Below are 23,899 nucleotides of genomic sequence, written 5' to 3'. Positions count from 1 at the left end.
TAGCAGACTGAGTTGCACAATGTCTGCTTGGTGTATCGCCAAGGTTCGTGAAATACTAATATTTCAGCTCAGTAGCTTAGAAGCTGAATACTGTGCATTGCTTTCATGCTGTATAGGTGCTATTCCTTTCAGAAATAGATATGCTGAGAAATGTGTACACTGATATGTGAGCCGTCAGGAATTCTGATTGGCCAGCTCAGTCATCTTGGGAACTTTCAAAATGGGATTGGACCTAATATTCATGAATCACTTTGCTGAATAGTTGTACTTTTCTTTGTATGTGTGAAATATTCTAGATGATCAATTTATAATGATCAACCTAATTATCTCAAGAGTATATTTTAATAATGTATAATTTGAGGGCAGTTAAAATGCCTGCTTCCAGACTCTGTTTTCGAGTATCTATGGATTGTTCAGCATATTTTTTTAGGCTGGCCAGGACGATTCCCACAGATGGACCATGTGTTTGCAAATTTGATTTTTCCACGGCTGTGTCTGATGTTCTGTGAAATGACCTTTGGTCACACTTATGTGCCTAGACTGCTCTCGCCATGGAGGCCAAGGTCAAATTGACACAACTTCCTCACAGCAGGATCCTTCTGAGTGGCCACAGAAGACAGTTCCCAGGTTTCACAATTTCCCTTTGCTCAATATTACATCGGAAGGGATATTGAGGGATGATATTGACTATTTTGATTTTAGCGATTTCAGTTATAAAACTTTCAACATGCAGCTTGTTCTGGATTGGAAGAACTTCAGCATAGCAAGTGCCATTTTTGCAATGAATTACACATGACTCTTTCATCCTATGCATGGCCTTGCTACTGGAAATTTTCAGTAGCTAGTAATGCCAGATAGCATAAGGATTGCATCTGTGTACACTCCAAACACTGTAGCCTAACTGAATGTGCAAGGAGGACTAAACAAATAGAGGTGGAAAATGCCATAAGAACCCTGAAGATGGAATATTCTTTTCTGCACCAGTTCAGAGTTGTCATTGTTGTCTTAAGTTGCACATTTTTAAATGATGAGGTAGAAGATGAAGACCAGTACAAGTTAGAAGAGATTGACAGCCTCATCTAATTTAATTGATTTAATTTTAATTTTATTTGTTATATATGTAGTTTGGCACAGGGTCAACGGTACAATGAAATGTATTTGACAAGACAACGGGTCACCTCAGCAGTAATATTCCAAGGATAAATAAGATAAAAAAGACATTAGTAAGATAAAAAGACAATATTAAAATAATTAACAGATATGATGTGAAATGTGTTTGAGTTCAGAAGCCTGATGGCCTGATGGCCTGATGGTAGAAACTGTTCTTAAGTCTGGTGGTACGCGCAGCCATACTCCTGTATCGTCTGACTGACGGTAACAAGGAGAACAGCCTGCGTGCTGGGTGGCTGTGGTCCTTGATGATGCTGCGTGCCTTCCGCAGGCACCGCCGGTAGAAAATGTCCTGAATGGCCGGGAGACAGTTGCCAGTGATGTGCTGTGATGATCTATCAGCCAGTGATGTTCTATTAGCCAGACAGAAAGAAATACGTTGGCACAGGTACAAGGAACTCCAAAGGAACCCTCATAATTTTAGTTCCCAATGCAGGCTACTTAATTCCCCTTGGTATATGCCAATCATTGCCGGCAACATAATGTGCCCATATTCGGGTGGCGAACCCATGTTACTTCAGTGATTTGCTGAAGGGGTGTGATTCAGCCTGATAGACCACAAGAATGTCATGTTCTTTTTATATTGCTCCATTGTATGGGGGAGAAACAACTTCTACTGTGCTCTTCTGTGCGACCTCCTGGCCCTCCTTGATGCACAGGATCTTCCCTATAGCATGCACTTATGACTGGGACAGAGTGAATTTTAAGCTTCATTCTCCCCCTTGGCGCTCTCTCAGTGCAGCTATACTACGTGTGGCTACCATCTAGCTGTCATGGGGAGAGTGGCTTTAGAGGCTGTTGCCATTTCCAGATTTCTTAATTGTACATTTTCTGAGATTTGGTCTTCATTTGCAATGCCATCATCTATTGCCCATCCATAATTGCCCTTGAAAAAGAGACTGTGCACTGCCGCCTCAAACTACCAAAGTTTTTCCGATGAAGATACTCCCACAGTGTTGTTGGAGAAGAAATTCCAGGATTTAGACCTAGCAATAAGCTCTTGGAATGTGCCTCATTCATGGTGGAAAGCCTTTGTGGTGTCAGGAAGTCACTTACTCACTGTAGGATACTCCTCCTAAGACCTGTTCTTGTTGCCATGATTTTCAAGTTTGTGGTCACTGGTGATCCCCATGATGTTAATGATGGGAGACTTGGCAATGGTAGAGCTACTGAGAGTCAATGAAAGTTGGTTAGATTTTGACTTATTGCAACTGGTCATTGCCTACTACTTCTGTTGCACAAATGTCACTGGACAATTGTCTTTAGCTCATGCCCAAATGTTGTCCAGCTCTTGATGACTTCAAGTAAGGGCTTCCTCATTTGCTTAGTAGTTGCCAAAAATGGTGCAATCATCAGCAAACAATTCCACCTCCAATATAATGGAAGTAAAGTTGTTGATGAAGCAGCTGAAGATAGATAAGTCTGGGACATTATCCTAAGGGGCTCTTACAATGATGTCCTGCAGCTGAGATGATCGACCTCTGATCACTGCAACCAGCTTGATTTCTGTGAGGTATGAATCCAAGTGCTTTTCTTTTGATGTCCATTGATTTCAGTTTACGTGCAGTTTGATGCCATACTAGGTCAAATGTAGATTTGATGCTGCTGACTCGTATTTTTGAATTTGGGTCTTTTGTTCTGTGTTTGGGCCAAGACTGTGATGAGGTTTGGACTGAGGAGGTCCTGTAAGACCAAAAGTGTTTGTCGAGGAGGAGGTTAATGATGACTAAGTGCCACTTAATAGTACCATTGATGACAGCTTCAAGTAGACTTGATTAGCCAGATTGGATTTTGTGAACAGGGCATACCTGGACAATTGCCCACATTGGTTAGATTCCAGTATTACTTTATAGGAGTAGCTTGCCTCGAAGTGTGGCTATTTCTGGAGTGTAGAATGCTAGTGCCACAGCAAAGATATTGACTGCTCCCATCGTCTTTGTATCTGATGTGCACCACCATTTCTGCACATTAAGATATCTGAAGGTTTTGAAATTGGGTACTGTCCGGAATATGTGTGTAACTTGCCCTAATGCCAATTGACAATGAATTTTGGCCAATTTCTTATGTTTATGGGAAATCAAATTTGCAGAGAACAACATACTCAACCAAAAATAGACAAAGATCCAAATTCTTGGAGATCTTATTTCATATGTGCACAATATTTTGTGTCGCATGCATAAACAATTGGATCAAAAATCAAAGTGCAGCTAGGATCTTTAGTGATCGGCATCCTTCACTCTGCTTTAGTTAAACATTTTGTTCAAGATGGCCGCGCCGTTGTGTTTGGCTGCCTGCCACTGTATGTTTCTTTTTTTTCTTCCTAATCAGATGTGCAGCACTTTGGTCAACGTGGGTTGTTTTTAAATGTGCTATACAAATAAAATTGACTTGACTTGACTTGACATCTGCTGCAAATATGTTTTTTTAAACACACACCTCCAAGGGTTACGCATTGTGCTGTACTGATATTGTTTGACAATGTAATGAATGCAAATCATGGTGTGCTTTGGAGATTGTTAGGCAAGCAGTTGCATAAGGATGAATGTTCTTTTCAGAAAGTTTAGCATTGATGGCTTAATATTTAAAAAATTCAAATATCCAGAAAGATTGCTGTGAGATCACTGAAAGTTAATCTGTAGTTGCTGCAAGTAATTGGAAAAGAAACTCTGAATTTTGCAAGTTTTAATTACCAGAATAATGATTTATTACTATAATTATAGGACTGCTGTGACTGTGCATCATTGTGTACAGGTTTGGTCTCCATGCCCATGAAAGGATATACTTGCAATGGAGAGAGTGCACTTTAGGGTTACTAGATTGATTACTGGGATGTGAAGATTGTCCTGTAAGGCAAGATTAAACATCCTAAACTGTATTCCTGAAGAATTCAGAGAGATGATCTCCCTGAAACACATAAAATTATGGGTCTTCACAGGATGGATGCAGAGTTGACAATTACTGAAGGGGTGTTTGGAACCAGGGGTCATGAAAGTAAGGGATCAGCTATTCAAGACTAGGATGCATTGGACGCTGACGAATTCTCTTTCATTTTATTGACATGTTTCGGGACACTGTTCTCTTCCATGATTTTCCCTATGTACCATGTCCGTATCCACATTACATACGTCACAAATAAAAAGTATTCATTTGCAACATCACTTATCTCCCATGGCGCCACACATGGAAGAACTCACTGATCCTTAAGGGGACCCATTCTCCTCCTAGTTAGCCATTTGCTCTAGCTATATTGAATCATGTTCTAATGTAGTTTTGCATTGAATGCTACTGCCTTTTGATGATTTTTGTACTGAAACTGCGTGAAATTTGAGTTGCACTGTGTGCGAAAGCATGCTTTGCAGATACAGTTCACCTGCAAATAGATCACAGAATCTCATGCCTACTTTGTAACTTAGCTCATATAACTGTCTGAGCAGCTTAAATTAATTCTCAAAGTAATTATTTATTATTTCGATGCAATTTTCATTTGAAATGTAAACATTTGATCTAAGAATATGTGAAATTAAAAAGAACAATTTGGGTTAACAAAATATAAAATCTAGAGATAAATCAGAGTATTCTTCCATTCGAGTAAGTCGACATTACTTTATTTTAAAGATGCTAGAAAAAATCTTTCCTTTGTGTGAGGTAGAGAATGATTTTTGGAAGATTAAATTTTACATTACAGCAGTACAGTGGCATAGATGGTAGGGCTGCTGCCTCTGCACCAAAGACAGGTTCAATCCTGACCTCTGGTGCTGTCTGCATGGAGTTTGCATGTTCTTCCAGTGACTGCATGGGTTTACTCTGGGTGCTCCAGTTTCATCCCACATCCCAAAGTCATGTGGATTTGTAGGTTAATTAGCCTCTGTAAAATGTGTAGGGAGTGGATGTGAAAGTGGGATAACATAGAACCACTGATCGATGGTCAATGTGGACTCAGTGGGCGAAAGGGCCTGTTTCCATGCTTTACCTTTCAATCATATCAATCAATTGCTCAAGTACGACCATTCTACACATGGAGGTGACTGGTTATTGTTTCCCAAACAATGTACCTGATCAGAGGGGTGGAGAGCCAGTAGTCCATTTAGAGGATTAACTTGACCAATTTTTTTTCTCAGTTCATTTTATGCCAATCATACCCGAGTTATTCAACCTGAGCCAAATTGTACCTTAATTTTTGCTGACTGCAGGGTTAATGCCATGAAACTCTGGCTGTGCTGTTGATCTGTAAGGCCGAGGCATTGCTATTATGAGGCATTCCAATGCCATAAGAATGACAGAAATTAAAAGCTACTTGTGGCTGTTTCAAATGGAACCCCTGCCTTTCATTGATTCATACTGCAGTTGCAGTGTTGACCTATGCATAAATTAAAAGTTTATAGACTTGCTGACAGATTTGACGATCAATAAAAACTAAAGATTGCATCGAAATTCCCAATGTTGATCTCTGCAATCTTAATTATAAACAGATCTCAAAGTACTCGAGATTTATTTTCACAAATCATCAAATTAAATGCACCCCAGTAATTCTGATGATTCATTTTTTGGACTTTGGCATTAATGTCCTTTGACCCTTAAATGTAGCAGTTTAGGCCAGTGCTTCTTAAACTCATTCACCCGTGAGTCTTTATCACAAAATTTCATTCGCCCTTGACTAATTTTTCTTATGTTTTTTGGTAATTTTCGTCGTGTATCATTTTATATATATTAAGTCATTCACCCCTTCATGCACCCTTCTAGTTTCATTCACCCTTGGGTGAACCATTCACCAGTTTAAGAAGCGCTGGTTTAGACCGTAATGTATACAGGCTGCACCCTTTCGTAGCTGAATCATAGAATTTAATGGCAAGAAGGTGATTGTGAAATATTACACAAAGCTAGTTATTGGTATAACATATTGTTAGTAAATAAGTGATTGTGAAGTAGATTAACAAACATGCTGTTCAGCATTTAAAATTATGGATGACTGGATAAGTCGGGAGGGGAGGGGAGAGAGGAGAGAGAGCCGCGATAGTGTAAATAGGAAGGACCTGTTTCCCTATTGGAGGAGTCGAGGATTGGGAGGGAATGGATGGTGGGCAGGAAGATTAATTGGTTGGTGTCAGCACAAAACTTCTAATTTAAAAGCCCCAGTAAAGAAAGATGGGATTAAAGTTTGCTCATTTTTGACTGCCGCAGACACGATGTTCTATTTTTTTAAGTTCTTTGGCTGGACCTCCTGTGACGTTGTGCATCATATATGCGATGATATTTTGCTTCATCTTGACAGATGTGGTTGGCCACGTGATGTATTATTTTGTTGTTGGGTTTTAGCTTTGTCTTTTAAGATACAAAATAGAATTGCTGCATAGAGTCTTTCATTGTTTACTCGTCACATTTCTGTCTTTGCCTTTTGAGTCTTGGTTTCAAATGTCAGGGAAGAGTTTGTGGCCAGCTTGACTCCAGTTGCTGATGAGTGTCCTGAACAGTTGTTTTTCAGGATGACTTAAAATTTATGTGCACTATTTAAAGAAAATCTAAGCGATATGTGTTGGTGTTTTATATTACAGAACGTGCTTTAATGACCATCAAATCCCTAGTCCACCATTAATATATGGTTTCTGTTCCGTTGCAAGACATGGAGGGAGCAGGGAATCTTATTCCTAGCTTCAGTGATATACTCCAGATATACGCTGGAGAAATGTGCTGTATTGCCTCAATAGCTGAACGCAGCTCCTGAACCATTATTTGAAGGTTATTTTGAGCTGCAGTGTCTGTCCATGTTATATTTAGAAACTGTTGAGAAACCCTGCTTTGAGGGTAGAGTGGAATAAGGTGGATGTTGCATAGCACATGGATTTGAGATCTAAAGTATTTTTGATAGTTTCTAGTTTTAGCACAGGAACTTCAACCTTTCCCACTCAACAGACACCAAAGGATATTCATAGTATGGTTATTTAGGGGGAAGAGCATTTTGAAGCAAATAACATAATTGGATAATAGTTTTGAGATTTGTGAGCTCTTCTGGCTCCAGTACATTATGTGAATAAATAACCGTTTTTCAACACACAATTCTAATCAACACTTGGGAGCTGCTGTTAAATGCTTGCATGTTAATATTTTTGAAGAAAGCAGAAATATTTTAGAATGTTAACATTCTTAACTGAGGTTTAATTAATTTGAAATTTTATTTTTCATTTTAATTAACCAAAAAAAATGACCAGCCATAGTAATTCTCACATTCCTAGCCACAGTGGAATATCTTGAAATGCACTAAAAACATTGTTAATTCGTTTGCTTAATTTTTAACTTCAACCAAGACATTCTGAATGCTGAACTGTACAGGTATGTAGGTTAATTGGCTGGGTAAATGTAAAAATTGTCCCTAGTGGGTGTAGGATAGTGTTAATGTACGGGGATCACTGGGCGGCACGGACTTGGAGGGCCGAAAAGGCCTGTTTCCGGCTGTATATATATGATGATGATATGATGATGATGATATAAATTGTCATATGATTGATAAAATAAACCAACCCTATCTTTGTATGCATTTGTATTTTTTTTAAACCTGAATGTCCTTGAGATGTATTGCATCATCTCAACATTGGGCTGCTCTGAAAACTCAGTCCTGTGTAATTGTATATAAATCTATTTTTGAAGAGATTCGTAGTAGTGCAACCACTTTGTGCTTGCTGCTTGCTTGTCTTTCTACACTGAGACTCCAACAAATAATGGATCAACCTAACTGTACAACTAGTTATACTTTGGATACCTTTGTGAATGGCTTTATTTATATTTAAGGGAATATAAGAGACAGGCCAGTTGGCAGCACAGAAGATGTTTTGGTTGGTGAGGGGAAAGTCATAGCTCATGAGAGATTTGATTTTCAAATCCTTTGCTTTTACATTTGTGGTTTTTGGAGTGGAATTCCAAAATGCATCTTTATCAGATATTGTGTTAACATAAATGGAGTTCTACCACTGATGGAAATAAGTGGCTGGAGTCCAGATTTAGGTTGGGTAAGCTCTGGTGTCATTGCCATTTCTATTGCAATTGATGCTTCAATTCTCATAAACCACCTGAAATCAGGATTAACTATATCAAGCTAATTACCTAGCACATGCTGTTAAAGCTGTTATTGTTGTGTAGTATTTGGCAAGATTACATCTGGGTGCAATGTCAAAGGTTAGTCTCTTTATTTACGGAAAAAAATACTTGCCTCGGAGACACAGAGATGCAAAGTAATTCAGCAGGTTGGGCAGCATCAGTGGAGAACATGGATAGGTGAGGTTTCGGGTTGAGACCCTTCTTCAGATTGGGAGGCAGTACAGAGAGGGTTTATTGGATTGAATCCTGAGCAGAATGTGTTATCTTATCAGGAAAGCTTGAATAGATTTGTCCAATGATCACTAGAATTTAGAATAATGAGAAGTGAACTTATCGAAGCATAAAAGGTTCTGAGTGGGCTTGACTGAGTAGAAATGTTTTCCTGGTGGGTTAAACTGGAATAGTGCAGCGCAGTCCATTACACAAGCTAACCTCCCTTGCTCTCCTTGTGTCCCTTGCACTTTTTAAAATCTCCACTTTCTCGTGGCAGTAACATTGGAATGCTGTAACACTCTTCTACACTCGTTATTTTTCTCCCTCCATTACCTGCTGTACTTATGTAGAGCATGATTGTAATTGTATATGACATGATTTGATTAGTCTGAGGAAGGGTCTTGACCCGAAACGTCATCCATTCCTTCTCTTCAGAGATGCTGCCTGTTTCGCTGAGTTACTCCAGCATTTTGTGTCCACATGATTTGATTAGATTGCATGCAAAACAAAGTGTTTCACTATCTCGAACACGTGACAAATATACTAAACCAGTACCAGTATTAATACCAATAAAGGTTTGCCACTGGCTATAAAATAAGGAGGAATTTCTCCTGCCAGAAGCTTGTTACTACCTTGTTACTACTACTACTATTTAAGTATCACTACCCCCAAAAAAATAAGGGTGGGCTGCCCCTTTGTTATTGCAAAAGATTCCACAAAGTTCATCTGGCATTAAGCTAGAAGGCTGGAGATTTGGTCAACAAATACTGGACTTTTATTCAGTCGTAATGTGATTTTAATGATGCTAAAATTGTTGAGTTGGCATTGTTATTTGTGTGAACTGACAAAAGGTTTGACATGTGCATTTGTGCTGTTCTAACTACAGAAACCCAGAATTTGTTATCGATGATTTCCTACACTGCCCCACCGTTTTCACAAGCACACAATCACAATCACAATAAAACTTTATTAGCCAAGTATGTTTTGCAACATACGAGGAACTTCATTTGCCATACAGTCATAACAGTCAAAAGCAACAGGTCGCACAAAATACATTTTAACATGAACATCCACCACAGTGACTCCTCCACATCCCTCACTGTGATAGAAGGTGAAAAACGATGCTGATGCAATCAAACATTTTTTTTGGTGATGCTTTTCCAGTGAGGATGCATAATATGAAGCTGTCCATTGGCAGAAGCAGTCTGTGGTGTTTCTGCAGCTGCCCTTGCAACACCAATGTTTTTGTTTTATTTTGCATAGGCGCAGTGATCCTACACTGGGCAAGTGCACACAGTACTAGGGTTACACGAGTAAGTGTGGAGGATCTGATCGTGAATAGATATGTGCTCAGGCAGGAAGCAGAGTGGTTTATAAATGAGGTGGAATACACTGCCAGTTTCAGAGTTTTTGAGCAAACCTGATACTGTGATTTGCACTGGGCCTAGCCACTAATTCGACAGTGTACAAATCCTTTAGCAGAAGACTCTATCGCAAAAAGGGGAAAAAAAGGTTTTAGTTGGTCTGACAGAACATAATGATTGAGGAAACCGAAAGAAATCACACATATTTCACAACAGCAAGAAAGCTTGGTCGACAGTTAAATGGCTGAGCAATGAGCCCCAGAAAATGTGCAAATTTCTATTGCACCAGATAAACAGTAACACACCTACTACTTGAAAATGGCAAGCCTCAAACGGACAGTAGAAAAAGAAAATGCAATGAGAGGGATGTAAAGCAAGTAATTTCAAAACCCACTTCATGTCATCGATGACCTTTTCCATTTCAGTTTGTGTAAAGACCAGCAGTTCCACAGTCCATAACAGTAAAAGCTCACAGTGAACAGACAAATAAATTGGGATCAATGGTGAGGGATTAGCTGCTGAGACTGGTCAACACCTTGATGTCTGGAGATGAATATGCATAGCTGCACTGCTGAATCTGAGTGAAGATCCCTCAGATCAGGTGAGCTTTTGGATAGTTCCCTTGATTTATCATTTCCACAAACCACAAGTGGAACCACACTCTAGACTCCAGACAATGTGATCACTTATTAGGCTCTCAGTAACAGGCAATTCTGTCAATAATCAAATGTTGCTTTGGAAGATCTATAAGATGGCAAAGGACAGTCAGCTGGTCCAGTTAGTCCATATACTTGTGGAAAACTGTTCCGATGTCAGACTCAGAAAAATCTTTCAGTGTTGAGCTACCCGGAGGAAGTGTATTGGAAATCCTAGTCTTTAACATTTACATCAATGACCAACTGATTCACCAAACACACAGATCACGCCAGTGATCGGAGAGTTATCTGTGCCGGCAAGGGATCTTGTCTAGACGAAGCACACTGTAGGTGCTGGGTTCACTGTGCTGATGATCAACTGCAATCAAATGCAAATAACTCAAAGACCATGGTGAGGTTAAAGTAAGGACAAAAATTGAAGTGCTGCTGGCCATGTGCTCAGTGCAATTCAATAAGCACGGGATCTTTGTGATGGGTAAATGACACAATGAAGAATGACGTATGGGGAACAATTTTGGAAGAGTTCCAATGTATGGAAGGTAAAAGGTGATGTATAAGAAGGAACTGCAGATGCTAGTTTAAACCGAAGATAGACACAAAAAGCTGGAGTAACTCAGTAGGACAGGCAGCATCGTTGGAGAGAAGGAATGAGTGACGTTTCGGGTTGAGGCCCTTCTTCAGACTGGTTAGGGATAAGGGAAACGAGAGATATAGACGGTGATGTTGAGAGATAAAGAACAATGAATTAAAGATATGCAAAAAAGATATGATGATAAAGGAAACAGGCCATTGTAAACTGTTTGTCGAATGAAAATGAGAAGCTAGTGCAACTTGGGTGGGGGAGGGATGGAGAGCGAGGGAATGCCGGGGCTACCTGAAGTGAGAGTAATCAATATTTATACCACTAGGCTGAAAGCTGCCCAAGCGAAATATGAGATGATGTTCCTCCAATTTGCATTTAGCCTCATTCTGACAATGGAGGAGACCGAGGACAGAAAGGTCTGTGTGGGAATGGGAAGGAGAATTCAAGTGACCAGCAACCGTGAGATTAGGTTGGTTTACGCGGACTGAGCAATGGTGTTCCGCGAAATGATCGCCCAGTCTGCGTTTGGTCTCGCTGATGTATAAGAGTCCACATCTTGAACAATGGATACAGTAGGAAGTTGGAGGAGGTGCAAGTGAATCTCTGCCTAACCTGAAATGACGGTCTGGGTCCCTGGACAGAGTCGAGGGAGTAGGTATAGCGAAAGGTGTTGCACCTTCTGCGGCTGCAGGGGAAGGGTTCTGGGGAGGGGATGGTTTGGGTGGGAAGGGATGTTAACCATGGAGTTGCGGAGGGAACGGTCTCTGCGGAAGGTGGAAAGGGGTGGAGATGGGGAAATGTGGCTAGTAGTGGGATCCCGTTGGAGGTGGCGGAAATTTCGGAGGATTATGTGTTGTATGCAATGGCTGATGAGGTGGAAGGTAAGGACTAGGGGGACTGTCTCTGTTGCGACCAGGGGGAGGGGGTGCAAGGGCTGAACTGCGGGGTACCGAGGAGACACGAGTGAGGGCCTCATCTATGATGGGATTCCATAAAGAATGAGGACATATGTTCTAGTATGGAACACCTCGTCTTGGGCAGATGCAGCGTAGATGGAGGAGTCTGAAGAAGGGTCTCGACCCGAAACATCACCCATCCTTGTCTCCAGAGATGCTGCCTGACCCACTGAGTTACTCCAGCATCTTGTGTCTACCTGGAGGAATTGAAAGTAGGCGATAAGAGTCTTTGCAGGTAGCAGGGTGGGAAGACGTGTAGTCGAGATAGTTGTTGGAGGCGGTGGGTTTGTAATAGACGTCAGTCAGTAGTCTATTTCCTGTGATGGAGTCTGTGAGATCAAGAAAGGGGAGGGAGGTGTTGGAGATGTCCAAGAAAATTTGAGTGCAGGATGAAAATTGGTGGTGAAGTTGATTAAGTCCACGAGTTCTGCATGGGTGCAGGAGGTAGCACCGATACAGTCATCAATGTAACGGAGAAAGAGTTCGGGGATAGGGCCAGTGTACGCCTGGAACAGGGATTGTTCAACGTACCCTACAAAGAGGCAGGCATAGTTGGGGCCCATGTGGGTGTCCTTAGCTACGCCTTGGACTTGGAGAAAGTGGGAGGAGTCAAAGGAGAAGTAGTTGAGGGTGAGGACCAGCACCGCTAGGTGGAGTAGAGTGTTTGTGGAGGGAGATTGGATGGTTCTGCGGTCGAGCAAGAAACGGAGGGCTTTAAGGCCTTCCTGGTGGGGGATGGAGGTGTAGACTGAACGCCCGTAGTAAAGATGAGGGAGTGGGGGCTTGGAAAGCGGAAGTCATTAAAGAGATGAAGGGCATGTGAGGTATCTTGGACATAGGTTGGGAGAGATTGGACCAGGTGGGAAGGATGGAGTCGAGGTACGTGGAGATCAATGCCAGCAGAAACAAGGGGTCTGCCAGGGCAGTTATGTTTGTGGATTTTGAGGAAACGGTAAAATCTGGCTGTGTGGGGCTGGGAAACGATAAGGTTGGAGGCTGTGGAAGGCAGAGAGCCAGAAGTGATGAAAACAGTAATGGTGTTTGAGATTAAGGCCTGGTGCTCATCTGTGGGATTCATGGTCCAAGGATAAATAGGAGGAGGTGTCTGAGAGTTGTCGCCTGGGCTCACCCCGGTAGAGGTCAGCGCGCCAGATGACCACGGCACTTCCCTTGTCGGCAGGTTTAATTATAATGTCACGATTGCTGTAGAGAGGTTGGAAGGTAAAGGTGATATAGTGGTGAAGAAAGGTTTGGAACAATTGAGCCAAAACGTAACTGTTTGGGGCATTATCGCACTCTTTGCTCATCAACTATTCATGTTGTCTTGTTATTTCTTCCACCTTGGCTACGTTATTTAAAAACTGTGTTGAAATCTTTGTTATTTAATGGTACACTTCTTAATTTTTATCAGTTGACAGTTGGAGAGGGTGCGTCACTGGGTTTCATCCAGAGGAAGATAAAAGAAAACTTTGTTTGGAGAAAGTATTCCCATGACCCAGTTAATTTAATGTTAATATAGCTCATAAAAAATATATAAAAGATATGCCAAATAGATTTTTAAAGAAATATCAAAGAATGAACTACTTATATACATTTTAGAATTGAATTCAAAGAAATTAATATGTTTTTAAAATGACTCATTTATACAATGCTTACTTGTAAATCTTGTTGGTGACAGCCATTTGGAAGAGCAGAATGACATGAAGTGACTGTAAAGACAACATGTTGTTGACATTGGATCTTGGACATAATTGGTCAGCTAACTTGCTGCACAATTTACTGCTGGTATATAAATGCTGCCACATGCTGGTGAACTTTGGATTACATTCCAGTTTTACCATTGCATGCTCAAGAAACTGGAAATTAGTGTTATCAATAATAAATAAGTGTCAAATGCAATTGTACATGATATCCTTAAATGTGGGTGTCGCCCCATTGGCCAAAAATGTGTTTGTGTATTTATTGCAGAATCACAAAACTGAAAATGCACCAAAATTGCTTCAGTTCCCTTTTAGTTACTTGCTGCTGTGCTGCAATGGTTCTGGTATAAAACACCAGCAGAAGTGGAACAGAAATCTGACAATGTGCTGTACAAGCTGATTCCTCAGCAATATTTGTGATTGAGCAGTTTTAAAGTGCAACTGACCGGAGTTTTTATTGTTTTTAGTATTAACACACCTAAACCCAATATAAAAAATTTAAAGTATACATCGTTATGCATACTTTTAGAAATCTGTCTCTAAAATTAAGAGTGTTGTACCTCTAAATTGAATAATACCAACAACTTGTGAACTTCAAGATCTTGGCTTGGCTTTCTAATGTTATTAATATGGAATATGAATTTTGGTAGTTAAATCTGCATTATTATTTTGAGATGGAAATGGAATGCACACTTTGCACAGCACACTTGTAGTATTGGGCTTTTTATCACACTGTCATAGTTGTTTGATGCCAACTTGCACAGTAATATGTTTTCTAATGATCGTCCAGTATTGGAAAAGTTATTTTAATATCATGTGATAATTGTAATAATATTTATCAAAGCTTCATAGACATTTTTCAAATCCCAAGATATCTGAGTTTCCAATGTATGTTCCAAATTTCTGTGAACTTGCATGCAGTTAAATAATTGTAAACTACACTGTTTGAAGTTACAATGTAAGTATTCACATTGGAGAGTCTTACAAACCAATGTGGTTTGTAAGACTCTCCAATGTGAATACTTGCATTGTGTTACATTTTAGCATTTGTACTTTAATGTAACCTCTGGCCAGTGTTACAAATTGCTTTTAAAAGTTGTGCTGATGTAATAAGAATTGGAATCCCTTTAAGAACAGAATTTATGTGCTGTTTTTATTTGCTGGGACTGTATATAATGGTGGTATTTTGTCAAAATGCATATTTGATCACTTTTAACCAGTCTACTGAATGGTTTCGCCGGCTGGCTAATTTCTTATTGTTTGCAGGTGTTGTGACAAGCGGCTATGGACCACCATTAACTTGAGCCGCTGCAAATCGATCACTCCAACAATGCTGAGTGGGATCATCAGGAGACAGCCCATCATTCTAGACCTTAGCTGGACAAATGTCTCAAAGAAACAACTCAGTTGGCTCATAAACAAGTTGCAAAGTAAGGGTGGTTTTGGTTTGTTTATTTGTGCAAATAAGAAGAGGTGTATTGGGTCTTGTGTTTTTATAAATCTTCATTTCAAAAAAGGCTACTGTGTTATCAAATTTAAAATATAATATTTGAAATATTAGAAGTGTTCAACAATTTGACAAGTTACTCATTTAAATTTGGGTATGAATTTTAAGATCATTCGATTTGTCCAGAACTTCTTTTAAGTTTAATATGGGAATAGTGTAATGAAGATTATTTCCAACAAGCCGGCACGGCACGGTAGCGCAGCGGTAGAGTTGCTGCTTTACAGCGAATGCAGCGCCGGAGACTCAGGTTCGATCCTGACTACGGGTGCTGCACTGTAAGGAGTTTGTACGTTCTCCCCGTGACCTGCGTGGGTTTTCTCCGAGATCTTCGGTTTCCTCCCACACTCCAAAGATGTACAGGTATGTAGGTTAATTGGCTGGGTAAATGTAAAAATTGTCCCTAGTGGGTGTAGGATAGTGTTAATGTACGGGGATCACTGGGCGGCACGGACTTGGAGGGCCGAAAAGGCCTGTTTCCGGCTGTAGATATATGATATGATATGATATGATGATATGATATATGGATAGATTATTTTGCAACATGCTTGTTTTGTTTTGCCATTGTACAGTTTGCAGGGCCATGTTACTAGTGTATGGACACTCACCAATTCAGGAAGTTCAAATTCGTTTAATGCTTTCCAAAATGTAAAGATTTTCCAAGGCATTTCACGTTCACTAAAGCTTTATTAAATAATCACTGTTGTGGCAACTAGTTTGCTCGAGGCAAGGTCTTAAACCACAGAAGGTAAATTACTACTATTTTAGGAAGAGGGGAGGTTCAACGAGATCTGGGTGTCCTAGTGCATCAGTCACTGAAAGGAAGCATGCAGGTACAGCAGGCAGTGAAGAAAGCCAATGGAATGTTGGCCTTCGTAACAAGAGGAGTTGAGTATAGGAGCAAAGAGGTCCTTCTACAGTTGTACCGGGCCCTGGTGAGACCGCACCTGGAGTACTGTGTGCAGTTTTGGTCTCCAAATTTGAGGAAGGATATTCTTGCTATGGAGGGCGTGCAGCGTAGGTTCACTAGGTTCCCGGAATGGCGGGACTGTCGTATGTTGAAAGGCTGGAGCAATTAGGCTTGTATACACTGGAATTTAGAAGGATGAGGGGGGATCTTATTGAAACATATAAGATAATTAGGGGATTGGACACTTTAGAGGCAGGAAACATGTTCCCAATGTTGGGGGAGTCCAGAACAAGGGGCCACAGTTTAAGAATAAGGGGTAGGCCATTTAGAACGGAGATGAGGAAGAACTTTTTCAGTCAGAGAGTGGTGAAGGTGTGGAATTCTCTGCCTCAGAAGGCAGTGGAGGCCAGTTCGTTGGATGCTTTCAAGAGAGAGCTGGATAGAGCTCTTAAGGATAGCGGAGTGAGGGGGTATGGGGAGAAGGCAGGAACGGGGTACTGATTGAGAGTGATCAGCCATGATCGCATTGAATGGCGGTGCTGGCTCGAAGGGCTGAATGGCCTACTCCTGCACCTATTGTCTATTGTCTATTGTCTATTTTGTTTGTTACAGTTGAATATTACAACTTCAGCCATTAAGTCCCTGCAGTTATTCTGCTTTGATATCTGCCCATCGGAGAATGGCAGACGTTTCCCGTAGTTTGATATCCCATCTAAAAAGGATCGGTGAGTTCAGCACTCTGCCTAAAATTCCCAAATGTTATCAAGTCTCTACAGTGGGGCCATAAGTTTTTGATTCCACTGAGTCTGGCACCTGACTTCTGAAATAATTAATTCGGGCCAGAAATTTGAATGGTGCTACTTTTGCCCAATAAGAATTGCCATCCCTTTAAGGACAGAATTTAAGTGCTGTTTTTGTTTGCTGGGACTTCAGATGATGGTGCTATTTTGTTAAAATGCATACTTGTTAACAAAGGTGCATGAGCATTTCTCATAGTTCTCTTTTGAAATTCTGTGTTTAATGTGCAACTTTTACATTGATGTGAATGGGAATTCATTTTGCTCATTTATAATCTGACCCAGTCACAGCCAATGTAAACCCAAGTGCATGTTTTTTTTTTCCTGCACCTAACTTGGAGGTTATTGGCAGAACATTGTGTGAGGACACTGGCATCTGGCTGACGCTATTGGCACTCTATAGGTACTCTCACTCTTGGACTGTAATAGAAAATATTATGAGATCTTGTTTTTCAGATTATACAAAAAAGGATGATATTGTGGACAATGAAGAAGGTTACATAAGGTTACAACAGGATCTAGATCAACTAAGAAAGTGAGCAAGGGAATGGCAGATTGAATGCAACTCTTGACAACTGCAAAATTATACATTTTATGAAGTTAAAGGAGGACTGGACATACACAATGAATGGCAGACCCCAGTGGATTATTATTGAAAAAAATACCTTTGGGATACAACTACATAGTTCCCTGAAAGTGGTTACACAGTTTGACGGGGTGATGAAGATGTTTTATGGAATGCTTGTATTCATCAATTGAGGATGAGAGTTTGGATGTTATGTTACAGTTGTATGAATTGTTGCTTAGGGCACACTTGGAGTATTGTGTGTAGTTTGGGTTGTCACATTACAGGAAAGATGTGATTAAGCTTGCAAGGGTGCAGGCATTTTTCACAAGGATGTTGCCTGGATTGGAGGGTCTAGGTTATAAAGAGATTTGGATAGGCTGGATCTGTTACCCAGGAGCAAACAAGGCTGAGGTGACCTAATAGTGGTGTGTAAAGTTGAGATGCAATGATAGAATATATAGCCAAAGTGTCATGAGAGGGAGGTTTCCATTTTCCCAACGTGGTAGCTGATATCTAGAACAAGCTTCCAGATGAGATTGTGGAAGCAGGACAACATTTAACACTCATAACATTTAAGAGACATCTGGACAGATATTTGAATAAGCAAGGCAGAGGGAGATAAGAGTGCCGAGCCTGGAACCCTGAGCACAAAACAAACTACTGGAGGGACTGAGTGTCAGGCAGCTTCTGTGGAAGGAAATAGATGATGTCTCAGGCCATGACCCTTCTTGGAGACATAGAAGAATGTGGAATTAATACAGGCAAGTGAGATTAGTACCGATGGCCATGATGGTCAGCATGGACACGATGGGCCGAATAGCCTGTTTCTCTATTGTACAACTTTCTCTCCTATGACTGAAGGAGATTTTGATTTAACCAAATTAACAACTGATAATTATGTTGTTCCTTGAAATCAGAGGATTAAATGGTTTATGCAGTTATGATGTATACACTGCATATAAGAAAACATTTTGTTCAGCATATAATTGTTAGCTTTTGTCTAAATTAGTTATATTTCCATTTTAGCTGTTGGCATACAACAAAGACGAGTGCACTCCAAATTAGTCTATGACATAAGTTTTAAAGAAGTTCAGAAACTGACCAAAATCAGACTGGTGTTAAGTGTTTTAGCTTGAGCCTTCCTCCTTGTATGAAGTGGATTCGTGCCTCCATTCACGAGGATGATTGTTTTTCTGAAGTCTGCAATCCACCAATTAATCATATACAGTGCATCTCTGTGGTGCTACACACCAGCTGTAACAGTAAAAAAAATGGAAGCTTAGTGCTGCTTTGTATCCATAGGAAATGGTAGTTTGGCAGAGTTCTCTTTTTTGAGTGTATGCTTATAAATAACTCAAATTCCCAATGTTGCACGAAATGTTGATGCAGCAAGACAAATTAAACACAACCAAAAGTATTGGTTTATATCTAATGACCATGAAACTAATGAGCACACATCTTAGATGTGTTTATTTTAGCTACAGAATTTGACTTGTCTTTGAATACAGCAGTCACTGGTTAATCTGAATAATGCAACTTAAAATCAATTTGAAAATCCAAGCCTTGAGCACTATTTTGGCCTGGAAAGATTTAATTCTGAAGGAACAGTTCGTCCCTCTGGTTTTCATTCTTGTCCTACTGCCAAAAATAGATCTGTGCAGATTGTCTTTGATTCTGCAAAACAGTAAAAAGGAGAGGGGGCAGGGATGAAGAGGAACAGAGGTAGCATTTTCCCTCAGAACTAGAAGGGTTTATGTCTGTCTTCAGATCATTTCAGCATACACTGAAATTACAGAAGCACTTTAAATATGTAATATGAGCATTTGACTATATTAAGTGTGCCTTCTATTAAATGCCGCTGAAATTTTTATCTGTACGTTTATACTTTTTCTAATGAAAGTAAGGTGACCGGCTGTCCTTTGGGAAGATGGCAAAGTGGTTTGGAGGATAAATTAATTCTTAGAAATAAGAAGAAACTGATTAGAAGTGGTCAGTGATTGCTTCTCCCTGAAAATCATAATGTTGTGAAAAGCTTGAAGAGCAGAGGATGATTTATGTGGAAAAATTGAAGTGTGGAGCTAAAAGTGGAACAGCTTGCTGTGATTAAAATTTGAAATTTAAGCACCACACAATGACTCAGCAGCTTTGTGTGGTTTTTTAAAAAAAAGACAGCTAATTGTTTGTGTCTACCAGAGAATGATGGACACAACATCTACAGATGGACGTATAAAAAAATAAAGGAGATACTGCATATGCATCTGGCAATTGTAGTTTATCCAAGACCAATTTTAATGCCCAAAATTTTCCATTTTAAACTGATTCTGTTCGCAGTGCATTTGTTGCTGTTCAGAAGCTCAGTTTGTATTTCCGTGTGGTTTTTATGTCACATGGTTATGCAAAATGAAGAGCTTTTAAGTGATCCTAATGTCACAGCTGTAGACATACAGGATGTTTGCAGTGGTGAAAGCTAATTGGTGTATGGGTGCATACCTTAAAGTAGAAGGTAAACACAATGCTGGAGTAACTCAGCGGGACAGTCAGCATCTCTGGAGAGAAGAAATGGGTGACGTTTCGTGTCAAGATTTCAGACTCTCATCCCGAAAGGTCACTCATTCCTTCTCTCCAGAGATGCTGCCTGTCCCGCTGAGTTACTCCAGCATTTTGTGTCTACCTTCGATTTAAACCAGCATCTGCAGTTCTCTCCTACATACCTTAAAGTAGAGTCCAATTCAAAGGGATAATTCTCCTTTGATGATCTTGTGATGGTTGAAAACTCTGTCTTTACACACAGTTTAGTTAGTATCAGGTTCTGAACCTATGCTCTCTAATATATGGGATATAATGTTGTAAGTGGTCTTCTGTTAGCTGTGGCTTCTCAATTGCAACAAAATTGTATCTGGTAGCTCAACTGCAACCGATCCTGTTTCTTATGTTCTAAAAATGAAGATATTGAACAAAGCACACTACATTCTCAATGACAGTAGCACTTATATGTGCACCCAGATGAGTTAGTAACGTTATAGTTTATTCTCTGATTATTGGGTCCATTTTAATTTTAATACAAACATAGGATATGAAAATACAACCTATTTTGCCGTTAATGTTGTATCTTGCACAAATAATACAAAGAATCTTTTTTTCTGAACCTTCACTGTACTCCCTTTACCGAAAGCATATCCTGGGCTTTTACTTCAGGCCTATGTGTAATGTTCCCATACTTTCCAGATTGCTTGCTTAACCAGCATTTTAACTTTCAGTGATCCATGTACAAAGACAGCCAGGTCCCTCCAGCCATAAATATATTTTGATCTGCTGTCATTTGAAAAACGTAAAGGTAGAATTTTATTTGCCAAAGTAGATTACCTAATTTTTCCAGGTAACATTCCATCTGCCACATCCTTGTCCTCACTTAATCTTTCTGTATCAGTTTGTCTTTGTCCCTGGCCCAACACTCCTCTGCTTCTTTCTTGCAGCCCACACTGCCACCTGGCTTTGTATCATCACCAAATTGGCTGTATTATACATGATCTCCTCATCCAAATTATTAATATAAATTGAGAACTAGAGCTGCAGCACCACTTGTTAGGGCCTCTCAGTAATATTTCATTTCTTGCCGACAACACAAAATACAAACTAAAGCTGTCAACTGTGTCATAGAAATTATGTCAACTTTCAGTTATGTCATGAAATGTGATTTTGTCATACTTGTGATACAAAATTGTGAGGCGGAGAGTATACAACAAAAAACAGAAACATTTTTGTATTTTTTAATAATATAGAGATCAATTGACTCTATTGACAGGAATTGTAGGGTAAATATTCATTGAGATACCAGTAGAGTGTTTCCATTTTTTTACCAATAAATTAAAACAAATGTTTACTATACTCGAGGAATTAACAATAAACTGGACCCGTTGGGCCCAAACCTCTCCTGCATTGGTGCAGCACCCTCTCTTCCCCCCATCCTCTCCTCCTCCCCTCTCCCCTCTCCCTCCTCCCCTCTCCCTCCTCCCCTCTCCCTCCTCCCCCCTCCCCTCTCCCTCCTCCCCTCCTCCCCTCTCCCTCCTCCCCTCTCCCTCCTCCCCCTCTCCCCCCTCCCCTCTCCTCCGCCCCCCCCCCCCCTCCTCCATCCTTCCCCTCCCCTCTTCCCCTCCTCACCTTCCCCTCCCCCTTTCCCCTGTGTTGTGTTCTGGTGTGTGAGAGGTACTGTATATGTTCAAGAATAATTGCAAAGTATACAATCTTTTATAAGCTTCTGGTAGCTCTGAGAATGGCATTGGTTAACAAGATATGAGCAACTCGTGTAGATGTTTCATGTTTCTTTAAATTAAGTAATATTAACTGTAATTTTTTTAACAGATTTAAAAATTCTGGCACTAGCAGGATGCATCTGGAGTGCGATCTCTGCACTTTGTACATCGAGTTGTCCTCTTCTACGTATGCTCGATCTTCGTTGGGTGGAGGATCTCAAAGACTCGCAAATGAGGGAGTTGCTCTCACCACCTACAGATTGCAGAGTAGGTCAGTTGAAGGTGTAGTGCAAGGTGCAAGCTGCATAGTTCCAATTTGTACAATGATTTTGTAAATATGTTCCTGATTTGCCCATTAGCACTCACCTTACTGGCAATAAAGATCAAATAGTCTGAAGAAGGGTCTCGACCCAAGACGTCACCCATTCCTTCTCTCCAGAGATGCTGCCTGTCCCGTTGAGTTACTCTGATTTTTTGTTTTCGTCTTCAGTTTAAGCCAGCATCTGCAGTTCCTTCCAATGCAAATAGTTTTCATCATTTCTGCTGGGTTGAGGTTGCCTGATTACGTAGAAAGATTACGTAGAAAAGCAACACTATCTCCCCAACTTTTGTTTCCTTCCATGCTTCCTACCTTTCTTCCAAGAAAAATGTAGACATATCCCCAGTTAATGAAATAAATTTAAAAAATGAGCTTGATTCAGAAAGTAAGTGAATATGATTCAAGTTGGGAATGATATACTTGACATTAGACCCTGCCTGTGTCCAAGTCTCCATTAACTATTGATATTTCAGGAAGGCAAAAGATTAGTCATGTAAGGTTGCAGGGTTGGATTGTGTTGATCTGTAATTGGGGCACTCAATTAATGCTACTAAATCTGTTTGGATACAAATAAACCAGAGTATCATCATTTTTCTATTTAAACTCCCTGAATCTACCACTGATTTTTGAATAAAATGACTCTCTACCTCTGATACATTTGGCTGTGCAGTTTTTAAAGGAAAGATATGAAACTGCATTGAATGGTTTGTGTGTAATACCATTTTGCCATGATGGGAAATATATAAATAGTTTTTTCATCAACAAATGTGGAATATGGAGAAACGAGCTGATGGAAAAAATTGTGGACTGTAATCTAGTAGAATCCACTTTGGTAAGATATTTGTTGCATGGCGGCTCAATGGTATTTACAAGTTTCAACCTTGTTGTAGTTATTTTAATTAAACATAATTTCCCTATTTAATTTTTTTGTGACATCTTCACGGAGCTGTTTTGGATATCGCCAAGAGTTAATCTCATTAAGTACTAGTGCAAAAAAGGAATATGGCATTGAGCAATGGAGAGCTTGTAGAGTTCAGGGAAGTGTCCTGATTTTAATGCCAGTTGACAAGAGCACGAGGATAGTTCCATGAGAAAGTCGACATTCCGTAAGAGCATTCTAAGGCCAGTTGTTAAAATGTTGGACAGGGTAAAGTTTAATGCCTTGTTGCCACTTCCATATGTTTTCCCCTCTCCCCCAGTAAGGGTGACCCTTTCCTTTTCCCTCTCTGACTTCCCACCCGTCTCAGGTTTATTTTTGCAAATGCCTTTCTCTACTTTCTAACTAATTTTAGCACAATATTTTTAAAGAAGATGCTCTTCCATTGTTTTCTATAGGTCATAACCAGAGCAAACTGTGCAACCTGACAGAATTTCACTTAGCGGGTTTGGATATTACTGACTGCTCATTGGCGCTGATGATACGCTACATGCCAATGCTAAACAAGCTGGACCTGAGTCAGTGTAACCACGTGACTGATCAATCCATTGCCCTCTTGACAGCTGCTGGATCTTCCACACGGGAAACACTGACTGAAATTAACCTTTCAGGTAAAGGACTTGCGGCATCTTTTATTTCCTATGGTCTCTGAAAGCAGGAATATGATCCTGTAGATAAGGCTAAACATAGTCGGTGGTGAAAACTATTAGCTAATTTAAGCAGGTCACTATTTAAAGAATCCACTTTGGAAAATGGGGAAATTGGACCAATCATCTCTCTTGTTAATTGTCCACCAGTGATCCTTTAAGAGATCATATAATATATTCATGCAGGAGAACAGACATTGCTCTCCCAAAACAATGAAAACAGCTGTAAAATACAAAAA

General features: G+C 40.2%; 1 protein-coding gene across 3 annotated transcripts in view; it reads left to right on the top strand.

The window, feature by feature from the left end:
- Positions 1-23,899, top strand: part of LOC144606485 (lysine-specific demethylase 2B-like) — a 149,074-nt gene that overhangs the window by 115,993 nt on the left and 9,182 nt on the right. For 2 of the 3 annotated variants that reach the window (XM_078422649.1, XM_078422648.1), the window contains 3 exons: positions 14,995-15,158; positions 21,867-22,028; positions 23,412-23,624. In XM_078422649.1, the coding sequence (XP_078278775.1) occupies positions 14,995-15,158; positions 21,867-22,028; positions 23,412-23,624 (539 nt within the window). Of the gene's footprint in view, positions 1-14,994; positions 15,159-21,866; positions 22,029-23,411; positions 23,625-23,899 lie in introns of those variants that run through there. The other variant, XM_078422650.1, reaches the window with a different exon arrangement.

Source organism: Rhinoraja longicauda, chromosome 26, assembly GCF_053455715.1.
Source record: "Rhinoraja longicauda isolate Sanriku21f chromosome 26, sRhiLon1.1, whole genome shotgun sequence".
NCBI classification, from domain to species: Eukaryota; Metazoa; Chordata; class Chondrichthyes; order Rajiformes; family Arhynchobatidae; genus Rhinoraja; species Rhinoraja longicauda.
The sequence above is the reverse complement of the archived record's forward strand: the minus strand, read 5'-3'. Positions and strand labels throughout refer to the sequence as shown.